Here is a 12913-nt window from a genome sequence, read left to right as displayed (position 1 = left end):
TCGTGAGGATACAAAACTATTTGACCTTTTACCCATTTCAATTTTGTTTTAACACCGGATACGAGTAACTATTTCCCTTCCCCTCCCCCCCGCCCCAAATAGGTGTATCAGTGTACCTATATAAGCCTGTTAATCGGTCCAATTGAACCGGTCAACACCGGTAACCGGAACCAGTGGACCGGTTGCCGGTCTACGGGGTTTTTATACTGGGCCGGTTTTCAAAAAAATGTGACCTATTAACCAGAATCGGCCGGTTAAAACCGGTTTTTTTTTTTTTTTTTTTTAATATTGCTGTTGTCCACTGGACCGTTGGTCAATAGTCCATTTTGCAAACATGGCCGTTGGCAAGGCTACAAACGGCCATTTTGGACTCTCTTTGTTCCCCAACCCCCCCAAACTTTTTTTTATACACTTTAATTCATCCCCACCCCTATATAAATCCCTCTCCATTTCATTTTCATCCACACCAATTCACTCTTCTCTTTCTCTCAATTATAGCTACTTTGCAACAATTAGCCACTTTAAATTTCTCTCAATTAAATACTACTCCCTCTGTTTCAATTTATGTGAACCTATTTCCTTTTTAGTCTGTGCCAAAATGAATGACCTCTTTCCTAATTTGAAAACAATTTCACTTTATGAAATGATTTACAGCCACACAAATATTCAAGACTTATTTTGAACCACAAGTTTGAAAAGTCTTCACTTTTTCTTAAATGGCGTGCCCGGTCAAATGGGTTCACATAAATTAAAACGGAGGGAGTATAAAGTTTTATTGTAGTTTCAATTTTATATTCTGCAATTATAAAAAAAAAATTGTTGGTGGAGTTGGTGATTTTGCAATAATCCAAAGTAGCTCCAAAGCTTTGGGGGATTTGCAATTCCAGCCTCCTTCACTTTGGTGGAAATTAGTCCGGCAATTTGGTACCTTCGTTCCAACTCTATCTTTATTTTTCGCTATTTAATTTACGCAATTTAATTTGTTGCAATTTATTTTCTTGTGATTTATTTGCGTGTGATTTAAATTATTGCTATTTAATAATGTCGAAGAGAGTGAGACGTGGTGGCGGTAGTAGTGGTATTGTTAGGGATGGGTTTATGGAGGAAATATTTGTGAACGAAACACCTAATTTAGGTATTAATATTGGTGGAAATAATCCACTTTTAGATCATGAGGTAATGCAATACTATACCAGCACTTTTAATGAAATTGATGATGCTGATGAAACACAAGCTCTCGAAAATCCCATAGGAGATATAGATCCTACACAATCACATACACAAGACAAATCGCCAAAAACTCATAAGCCAACCGCTAAAATTTGGAAATTTATGACTAAAGATAAGGAAAGCCAATTAGTTATATGTAATATATGTGCAAAATAATTTGTTTTCAGGCAACAAACTAGTAAGGATGGTGGAACGGGTTCACTAACGGGTCATATGAGAACTAGGCATAAGGATGTTTGGGGAGAGAAAACGGGTTCAAATGTGGGGGGTATTCAACTAACAATAGACCCACGAACCGGTAATTTTTTTAGCTATGACAAGAAAAAAGATCGTATAGACATAGCTAAAATGGTTGCTTTTGATGCTCTACCATTTTCCTTTCCTTCGGGTTTGGGTTTTGTCACTTATGTTCAACGTTATTATAATCTGTTGTATGAGGGTATTCCTAGAAGTACTTGTAGATCGGATATTATAGATTTATATAAAAAATATAGATTTTATTTGCGCCATGTATTTAATTCTTTAAATTGTAGTGTTTCTCTTACCGCCGATATTGGTCTTAGTCTTAACAAGTTAAATTTTTTTGCTATTACATGTCATTGGGTTGATGATAATTGAGTGATGCAAAAAAGAATTATAACTTTTTTATATGATGAAGGGAAAGGTCGTCATAACAGAAATTTTTTAGCGGATTCAATGTCAACTATTATGAATTTTTTTAACATTTATAAAAAAAAAATTGTATTGCTTTAGACAATGCTTCTAATAAGACAAAGGCGGTTGGTCTTTTAAAAAAGGAATTAAACCCTCCGCTAGAAAATATTTTTCATGTGAGATGTAGTTGTCACATTTTAAACTTGATTGCTAGAGATGGTCTTGACTATTTTGAAGATTTTATTCAAAGGGTTAGAAATGCGGTTGCTTTTCTTTTTTGTAATGCTAATAAGTAAAAAATGAGAGATTTTAAGAATTCTTGTTTGCAAAATAACCTTAGACCTACGAAAATTCAAGTAGAAGTTAACACTAGGTGGAACTACACTTACATTATGTTATAACAAGCATATGATTATAGGATTCTCATACAACAAGTTCACAACCATTTTAATACGGAAAGTGATGAGTGGATAAATAATAACGATTGGGAAGATGTTAAGGATTGTATTGAACTTTTACAAAATGTTTATAATGCAATTCTTGCTTTTTCTAGACAATTCTATCCCACGGTCACCGAAATTTTAGCGTACTTAACGAAAATAGGTAGAGTTTTATATGAGTATAAAGATAAATCCGGTTATCAAGCGACTATTTTTTCTATGACAACAAAATTTAAGAAGTATTTTTTCCCATCCCAACTTTATTTATATTGGGTTCTCTTTTAAATCCTTGTTTTAAAATGTCTTATACTAGAGAATTGGTTGGCCAAATTTATAAATATTTAGAAATTTCCGAGGGAGTTAAACCATCTTTACTTGATGCCGAGATCGCGGTTGATGCCGAATTTAGAAAAGCTTTTACTCATTATTTTACTTCAGAAGAAAGTGCTACACCCGTTGCTTCACGCCCTACTACTTCTCAAAGTAGAAAAAAGGGCTTGTCGGGTTTGTCGAATTTAAAAGTTTTACATTCACATCTAACTCCTTCTCATAATGCAAACTTTGATGAATATCACCTTTATTTGATGTAGACAAATGTGGATATCAACCAACTAGATGATTTGGACGTCTTAGCATGATGGAAGAAATATAAGGCGAGTCATCCGATACTTTCAAGAATGACTTGAGATATTCTTACGGTTCAAATATCAACCGTGGCTTCGGAAAGTGCATTTAGCCAAGGAAGACAATAAATTGGAGACCATAGACACTCATTATCCGGATTTAGCTTGCAAGTACTAGTTTGCCTTCGCGATTGGATTAGATCGGAGCGACGCAACCAAAACTTAGAAGCGGTGGAAGGCGAAGAGGAAGAGATTGAAGATTTGATAGCAAGTGGAGTACACCAAATGGAAGACTTTGAGGATATCTCAATGACCGAATATAATATTGAGGAGATTAGCGAAATGATTCACACTTTTTGATTTTATTCTTGTATTACTTTTTTGCAACTCATGTATTATTTGTAAGTTAAAAAAAAACTACAACTTGGAAATAAATGTTATCCATTAATGAATAAATTATATAGTTCATTGAGCTTTCTTTTATTTACTTGTGTTCATATTCTTACTTATATTAAGTTAGGAATATACCTAAAATATACTAAGAATATACTTATAATATACATCTACGTAAATTAAAAAATAGAAAGTTATATACTTGGAAAAATAACTTAAGTTATAATACATATAACTTAAACACACACACACACACACACACACACACACACACACATATATATATATATATATATATATATATATATATATATATATATATATATATATATATATTAAGTAGCTAAGCATATAAGTTAAGTTTTTTCTAAGTTTATAAATTTATATTTTATAACTTAAGTATATTCTTAGTATATTTTAGGTGTATCTAGTATAAATATACTTAAGTTATAAATAGAAAGTTATAAACTTAGAAAAAACTTAACTTATATGCTTAGCTACCTATAATATACACATGCTTGAGTTATAAAATAGAAATTTATAAACTTAGAAAAAAAAATTAAGTTATATGGTAACTTAACTTATAAATTTGGAAATAACTTAAACAAGTGTATATATATTAGTATATTTATATAATATACATATACTTGACCTTGAGTTATAAAATAGAAAGTTATAACCTTAGAAAAAAAAATCTAAAATTTTATAATATTCATAAGTTTTTAGTTAGTAAATATATAAACTTAATTTATGATACATATAACTTAATATACATACATATATATATATATATTGTTAGTTAGTAAATATATAAACTTTAGTTATAAATTTATATAACATATATAAATATACCTACAATATACTAAGAAATACTATAATATACATATACGTAAGAAAAAACAAAAAAAATGTTTTTTTTACGTTTTTAATCGGCCGGTTCTGGTTTCGACATTTCCACCCAATTAACCGGAACCGATTAACCGGTAACAGGTCAATTTTCTAATCGGTTACCGGTTCGGGCCGGGTAGAACCGGTTAACAGGCTTATACCAATATAAGGCAGGATATTATCGGGAGAGAAAAAGGACCATTGACAACCTAACTCTCTAATTTTAATTTAAACAAAAAGGATTAAAGTCGGTCTAAGTTTTAAAAGATGCATCATGCTTACTTTGGCCTAACTCACCACAAAAAGCAGATCCCAGTGTCCATTTGGCGCTTTTTTCTGGAATGGATAGAAATATGATCCAAGCACAGTACATCTTCTCAAAACCTTTAGAGGCGTGTTTTAATTTGCAAAAGACCAAAAGTTTTACCAATCTTTCTTGATGTCAGACGCACTATACTACATTTTAGCCTATGATTGTCGTAGGATAAGACGTACGCAGTTGAAAAGAGATTATAGTCCAAATGGACCAGATATTTCATACCATTTCGTGATGTGATATTTGTGCTATTTCAGTTGATAATGGTTCTACTAGCGTCTAGCTATACATGAAATTTAAGAAAAGAAGAAAGACTTTTAATATATAGAAAAATTATAATTAGAACTGATCGAACTTATGCTCTTAAACATGTTAGGACAAATTTGTGAACTACTTATATGTCATTAAAGATATAATGAGAGGTTTAAAACATTTTTTTTTTTTTTTAAATGTAAAAAAAGTTCAAAAACATTTTAAAAAAAAAGAGAGCATTATATACAATATAGAACAAAAGAAGTACCAAATCATCAGCATTAACACTCCTACTATAGATTTCTCCGTCATTCTCCTCCCTTATTACATGCTCTTAACTAATTTTTTTTTTATGTGAACATGAACATTGATTTGAAAAATATTCTTAAAAATTGTATATGCTTGTAAATTACCTAAAAGGTACTTTAAATTGCAACATTTATAGGTAAAATGCTTGAAAAAATCGTACTTAATATAGAATTTAATAGTTTCATTGTTAATATCGTGTATTCTGTGACGAAAGAAAAACAAAGCACCAATGATTGAAACAAGACACATTAGTATTTAAGTTTGCTCAACTATGAGACATACTATAGTCAACACAGATGAGCAGGAAATTAAAATAGTAGTATCAAATAGCATATACAAAAACGTGATTAAACTTAAAAACTAGTAGTACGCGCGTATAGTTGCAGAAATAGAAAAGATGCTCCTACAATTTGTAACAACCAAATTTGTCCGCCGGGTATTTTGAGTATGATATTTAACACAAGAAAAATCTGGTCCAAATAAGTAACATTGGAAAATAAGCTCATCTTATTAGGAGAAACAAGGAAATACATTTATCGTCCTACAAAAAGAATATAGCAGTATACAACGAATTCTCCAGTTCGAAAACACAAGGGGAAAACAAAAACAGCTTATGTTCATTGCACTGAGAGTATAAATAATTTTACACCATCATATTCAGTTGATCTATAACAACAAGAAACTCTTCATTGCAACTTCAATAGTAATTATTTAGTAAATAGAGCAATAATGTACTATTACCAGTTAAATTACACTTATATAATATAAAATATTTAAAGACTACGTATTTGGCTTTTAAACTCAATATTTAATACTCCCTCTGTTCATTTTTACTTGTTCTGTATACAAAACTAGTTGTCTATTTTTACTTGTCCGGTTTGAAAATTCAAGAGATTATTACCATTTCATACCTATTTTATCCTTATTATTAATTATTGAGTTGGAAAGTTCAAGGAATTTTAAGTGACTGCACAATTTTTGAAGTATGTATTATTTATTTCAATCATTAGGTTATTTAACAATAATTAGGGGTAATATAGTAAAATTGACATTCTATTTTTAGCTCCTTAATAAACGTGTCAAGTCAATACATAAAAATGGACGGAGTATTAAATGTTGAGTTCCCGAAAAACGAATTTATATGGTCAGATAAGCACGGCTAGTGCCCGCTAGTGTACAAAGAGCTGAAAAATTAGAAAACTGCTCAAATGACAGACAAAATCCATATTCCTTATTTGACCAATTAATCCTATCACTTCTCTTGAAAACATTAAAAAATTTAGAAAACCATATGCCGGGCTATAGCCATCTCCCTAGGTTCAAACCAAACACCTAAGCCATTTAAAAAGACTCAACTTTTCATTATTCAACATGCCAAATGCCCATCCCTTCATAATTTAGTACTACTAAATTCTTTATACTTTTGTTCATCCTACTCTGTGTGATTGTCTCATTACCCCTTTATCCTTTTACACCTTTTAATCATGTTTCTGTATTTGTTAGCAATTATTCCTTTGTGTTTCCTTCTGAAGTTTGTATCAAAAACCTCTCTACTTCACATTTTCAAGAAATGGTTACGTTTATTAGAAGACAAATGTTATGTGTACCAGTTCTACAAAGTCCCTGAATTCAACCACAACAGGCAAGAAAATCAACTCTATAGAAAAATCAGCACTTACCTGAATTCTTTACCCTGTGTTGAAGATTCCGATTTCACCAACCTTTTCTCTGGAAACAAGTCCAATGAAATCAACCTCGTTCTTGACACCAATCAGAACATCGTTGATAGTTTCCTCGGGGCCAGAGTTACTTGGATCAATGAAAAGAATGAAAAAACCTGTCTGAAATCATTTGTCCTGAAGATAAGGAGGAACGATAAACGTCGAATTCTCCGTCCTTATCTTCAACACATACACGCTAAATTCGATGAAATCGAGCAGAGGAGAAAGGAAGTGAGATTGTTCGTCAACTTAAACGATGAAACGGATGGAAATAGAAAGTGGATAGCAGTGCCGTTTACTCATCCGGCAACATTTGACACTGTCGTGATGGAACATGATCTGAAGAACAAGGTAAAAGCTGATTTAGAAACGTTTCTAAAGTCAAAGCAGCATTATAATCGAATAGGACGGATATGGAAACGGAATTATTTACTATACGGACCTTCTGGCACAGGAAAATCAACACTTATTGCAGCAATAGCAAATTTCCTGAACTACGACGTGTACAACGTCGATTTATCAAAAATCTCCGATGATTCGGATTTAAAACTACTTCTTTTGCAGAGCACAAATAAGTCGTTGATAGTCATCGAAGATCTCGATAGTTACTTATGTAACAAATCAACGACTCTAAGCTTGTCTGCTATTCTCAACTTCATGGATGGTATCTTTTCGTGCTGTGGGGATGAGCGAATTATGATATTCACAATGAACAACAAAGATCAGATTGATCCAACGGTTCTAAGGCCTGGAAGAATTGATCATCAGATATACTTCCCTTTATGTGATTTCAATGCATTTAAAAGTTTAGCTAGTAGTCATTTAGGTTTGAAAGATCACAAGCTTTTCCCACAGGTAGAGGAAAATTTTCAAACTGGGTCGGTTTTGAGTCCGGCTGAGATCAGTGAAATCATGATATCGAACCGGAGTTCGCCAAGTAGGGCGTTGAGGTTGGTGATTTCTAGTCATCAGAGTAATAGTAAGCTCGTTCCTTCGATAAAGACATCTGATAAAATTGAAACGATACAGAGTAACAATGAGGTCAACGTAGCGCCTAAGCATCCACTATGGTTGAGCAAATCTAGATCGGTTCGGCCCCTGGAGGAATCGGGTGAATCAGGTACGTATCCAGAACCACAACCACAAGGATTGTTCAAATCTAAATCGGTTCGACCCATGGGGGAATCGGTTGATTCGGGTACATTTGGCAAGGAAAGTGTTAACGAGCTTAGAAAATTCTATGGACTTATAAGAATAAAGAGTAGTAGGAAGAAACCCCAATCTTTCGATTTGGATACCTCCGAAAAATAAAATTCTAGGCATGGTAGCTAGTTAGCATGAAAATTGTGTTTGTTCAAATAGGCGTGACATGAATTTTAGTTTTGGGGATCCAACAATTAATGGACCCTTTGTTAGATAATCATCTGTGTCTTTAGTGTTCCAATAATGAAAAGTAAATTTAGAGTGAGACAGTGAGACTTTCACATGAGTTGATGTATGTAGGATTCATTATTGTCCTATTATTTGATTCGAGTTTTAGAAATTTACTGATGGCTCTATCTGATATTGTCTCCTTTTCGCTAAGCAAATGAACTTTATTCACTTTTTTGAAGCATTAAATTAATTCTTCAATAATAATGTTAATTACGTTCTTTACATCACTTCTAACTATTAGTGATAGCTCTAATATGCATATAAAAAATCGAAAAGTAAAAGTCTTGCAAAATTATTTTCCTCCTGAGTCAAATATATAGGCTTTGGAGCCCTTCATTTAGTAATGTGAAACCAAAAAGGTCACATGTCAAGAATATAATATAGCACTGACAAGTTGAACAAGCTAACTTTTTTAGCATCTTTAACGATTATTCTGAATATATGTACGGCAAATTTGACTCACTATATACATTTATTTAGTTAGATATCTACAGAAGGAGCAGTCAAAGCAATGATCCACAGGGAACATCATCAACTCATTCATCCTGTGATAGTTAATTTTATTATTCATATGTTCCAGAAGGTTTAGACATTTTCCTCCACAAAGCGTAGCTCCTTTGAACTTTGATATTTCATGCCCATCTTTGACCACAAAAAACAAAGAGAAACAAATATGATAGGTGAAGAAAAGGCAAGAGGATATAACTGAGATTCCATAGCATATAACATTTTTATAAAGGGAGTTCCGTGGTTCTTTCTTTTTCCAATAACTATTAGAAAGCTGTTAAGGTCACAGTCACACTACATAGCAGCAAGCAACCTTTATTGATTATCACTTGTGATAAGGTATAGGTAACTAGATGGAAGGAGGGAGATTTGGTGTTGACTCATTACAAATTGATGTTAGAAAGACATCCTGTTTCGTAAGATATTGATTAAAAAAATATAAGAGATCAATAAATACAACAAATGAGATTATTGTGTAGTTATTTTTTCTTTTCAAATCGTAACTGATGTTGAAAGATCATTCGAAAAAGAATTGAAACCCGTTAATTCATAATTGTTGACTTCCCTGTGGATGACCAGTATAGGTATAATAGCTATCCTTTAGCTTAGCCAATTGAACAAAGGAGCACTTTGTCTCTGCGCCCAGTCCAACAAGGCAACACGTACGACTCGACGCATCAGTATGGCTATTGCGACTTACACACCACTAAATTTGACTGACTGTGTTGTAGACCGAATCAGCGAATGACTTAGCGTACCATCACGATTGACGCACCATCCAGGGCTGACTATAATTGTAAACCAAGCCAATGTATGGCTCCACATTATAAAGTTGTTGAAAGAAATTGAACATGATTGTTGTAACTGATTATTCTTAATCAATTTGGCAATCATAAATAGATGTAACACTAGAATATGTGGGAGAGTTTAAGGACTCCTTTTCAAGAATAGCAGCCTAGAGTTACTATCGCGACAGACGAATCATCCAACCTTATTTACTACTACTTTCTCTGTCTCAATTTATGTGACATTCTTTCCTTTTTAATCTGTTCCAAAAAGAATGACGCCTTTTTCTAACTTCAAAATTCCTCTCTTACCGATAATGAAATGATTTATAGCCACACAAATATTTAAAATTTATTTTAGACCACATTTCAAAAGTCTCCTTTTTTCTCTTAAATTTTGTGTCAAATCAAACGGTGTCATATAATTTGGGACGGAGCGACTAATGTGTTGTTGACCGAGTCAACCGCAACAACTTTCTTTGACGCTTCAAGACGGCAACAGACTCCTAGAACCTAGTTGTTATGTACTTCTTCATTTATTAAAGTTTCAACTTGTGCCATGCCTTAATAGAAGCAAATCATAGCTGCTAAAACAGAACACATTTTTTTGTAACTCTTTTGTACTTCTTAGAAGTAAGAGCACTTTTTTACTTTATTAACACATGAAAGTATATGCACACGCGGAGATTGTCTGTTAGAAATGGTAATGCACACATCAATGCAAATGCATTAAACACTCAAAAATTAATAATCTACAATATGAATCTCAGCAAAAGGAGGGTTTGATTTCTAACGCCTTCTCTCTCTGTACAAAAGCAAAATGGTACAGCATTCTTATCCAAGTTTAGGTGGTTTCAGTTGACTGAACTTGATCATTCTTCAGAGACTGTTGGTAATTCTTCTTTGTACCAGTTATAGATCCCTCCTTCCAAATGAAACACGTTAGTATAACCATTCAGAACTAGCAAATATGCAGCAATAAGCGACCTGCAAAAGGTGAGTGAAGCAAATTTTAGTACTAAGCCTTTATTTTCTGTTAAGAGTTACAAAAATTTCCCAATGCACACTTGCCATATCATAATTTTACTTACGAGCCTTTGAACTAATCTCAAATTAAATGTACATTCGTACTCTCTGAAAGATGTAGACAGATATGAATTCTGGGTGCTATTGAAGGATCGTTAAACTTATAATTACGTGTTCTGCTTCTGTATTATAATTTCTGTCCGGCTCAAATATTAACTTGTCCGGTCGACTTCTAATGTGGTATTAACATGGTTTGTGAATGTAGTTAGTTTTTTGAATTTCTCTTCTATCAAGTTTCTTCTGGACGTCCAACTAAGTTGTTTGAGATTAAATAGTACTCCTAATGAAGATGTTAAAATAGGAAATAAAAAAAGTGTAAAGAAAAAGATGATTAGAGCAGTATGAGGAACCTTGACTGTTGGCCCTCTGGAAGATTTTGGGTTGGCTTCATTGTACCCCCCGATGAGCAAGCCACAATTATCTTTGCATCCTTCTTTATTTTAGATTCCACAACTGCTTGAGTATATCAAATTGTTAGTTCTTTGGTAAAAGGAAATATACTATGCATACATTACTTATCAAATGATACTATGAATTAATCCAGATAGGAAAAACATATGGAAGAGTATTCTTAACAGATTATTACGTTGTATGAATTCGGGGTTTTCTTCAGTTCCTGAAAAAATGCCAAAAAAGGCAAATGCAGCTCTCCTAGCGATGTCCCATGCTGTCCACTCCTTTATTAACCTGTATATCTGGACATTAATAGCTCCTTCTGGATGAGCCTGCACGCCCAAGCAATTACCACAATTAGCAAAGTCTATTTCAAATTGAATTACTACTATTGATGAAACAGAATCATATAATCTTGGGATATCTGGCTGCTCCTGTTTTTGTTCCTCTTCTTTCTTTTTCACTTGAAGGTGGTAATTGATCAGTTTCATGTTTTATATTAGCAGACTAATTTAGACTACCTCCTTTATGATCATGGAACTGACCTCTTTGAACTCGGCCTCAGGTCGTACGTCAAGAATCACAAAATTGTTCTCTTTCTGAAGTCTGAATGCTTCCTTTGCCTCTACACTCCTCACCTGAAATTTGTATGCATTTGTTACAACAATAACAACAAAAACTAATAGTATGTGATATGTCTCAGTCCTAAACTAGTACTTATTATGCCTTGTTAGACCTCCACCCGGCCCAGTTATGGCGAAACTGATAGAAGTGACAAACAAGATTTTCTTATTGAATGCTATTCGATTACTAGTTGTATTCTTCGAAAAACGAAGTAATAGGAAGCTGATTTATGCGGGGTGAAATTAAGGAACGCAGTTCCTGGAATCAGAAAATATGAGGTATCTTTCTCAAAATGTAATCAACAGCTCCTCCGTGGTGCTAATACTGTCTTCAACACGTAATTTTAAAATCCTTTTTTTCAACGAAATATGAGATTTTTGTTCCCACGCCCAACAAATAGTTTATCAGTAAGGTGTACATTGTTTTCTATTACATCACGATTCGATGTTTCTTATATTGAAGAGAGGAGCTCTGCCTCACTTTACCGAAGCGTTGTCTGCACGAAATTGAATTAAAGAACATCTTGATCAATTCTTGATAAGCATTAATGATTCTAAATGCTAATGACAAAACTAGCATATATATTCTTGAAGATAAAAAAAGAGAGATTGTTTTACCCTTTTCTCAAGCAGAAATGCACGTTTAGTTGACCACTCTTCTTCAGCTAGTCCACACAAATAACACAAAAGTAGTTAGAAAACACAAAAGCACTTTGCTTTTATAGTTTGATGCACCAGTAGAGGCGGATATAGCTTATGAGTTACGGGATTCGGAATTCACCAAATAAGTATAAATAATATATTCGAACCCAATAATTCAAATGAATTTGGTTAATATGCACTCGAACCCATAATTTTTAAATCCTAAATCCGCCTCCGTAACCACCATTATACGTATTGATTGGCCTTAAAAAGAGGGGGGGGGGGGGGGGGGGGGATTGTGTACCTGGTGATTTTGCAGGTTTAGTAGCTGCACTTCTGATTCTGAGGGTTGAAGGGTGGTAGCTCAATGAGAATCTCCTGTTTACTGTTTTAGCTAAGCCATATGTAACACATTCTTTGGCACAAGAATAAGAAGTATGAGGTACAGAATAAAAACGGTGAGAAGATGAGCCTGCACTAACTGAAGTTAGAGCAGCCATATTAGTTACGAACAATTAATGTTAGATGCTACAGATTCTAATTATTGCAAGAGACTGAGAGAAGCAAACTTGATGTGTTTGCTTTCCTCTTTTGTCTTTCTTTCGAAATATCTCAAG

The 12913-nt window shown here is 33.4% G+C and overlaps 2 protein-coding genes across 2 annotated transcripts; one reads left to right on the top strand and one right to left on the bottom strand.

Moving 5' to 3' along the window:
- Positions 1-5937: 5937 nt before the first annotated feature.
- On the top strand, positions 5938-8390 carry LOC132639747 (AAA-ATPase At2g46620-like). Its single transcript, XM_060356173.1, has one exon. It carries the CDS (start codon positions 6590-6592, stop codon positions 8135-8137), a length of 1548 nt encoding a protein of 515 aa, XP_060212156.1. The 5' UTR covers positions 5938-6589; the 3' UTR covers positions 8138-8390.
- A 1869-nt stretch (positions 8391-10259) lies between these two features.
- On the bottom strand, positions 10260-12913 carry LOC132639740 (rhodanese-like domain-containing protein 14, chloroplastic). Its single transcript, XM_060356165.1, has 6 exons — positions 12601-12913; positions 12273-12319; positions 11577-11669; positions 11225-11363; positions 10989-11091; positions 10260-10539 (listed from the first exon to the last, which is right to left on the bottom strand). The coding sequence occupies exons 1-6, from the start codon at positions 12794-12796 to the stop codon at positions 10425-10427; spliced, it is 693 nt and encodes a 230-aa protein (XP_060212148.1). The 5' UTR covers positions 12797-12913; the 3' UTR covers positions 10260-10424.

Source organism: Lycium barbarum, chromosome 1 (genome assembly GCF_019175385.1).
Source record: "Lycium barbarum isolate Lr01 chromosome 1, ASM1917538v2, whole genome shotgun sequence".
Classification (NCBI taxonomy): Eukaryota; Viridiplantae; Streptophyta; class Magnoliopsida; order Solanales; family Solanaceae; genus Lycium; species Lycium barbarum.
The sequence above is the reverse complement of the archived record's forward strand: the minus strand, read 5'-3'. Positions and strand labels throughout refer to the sequence as shown.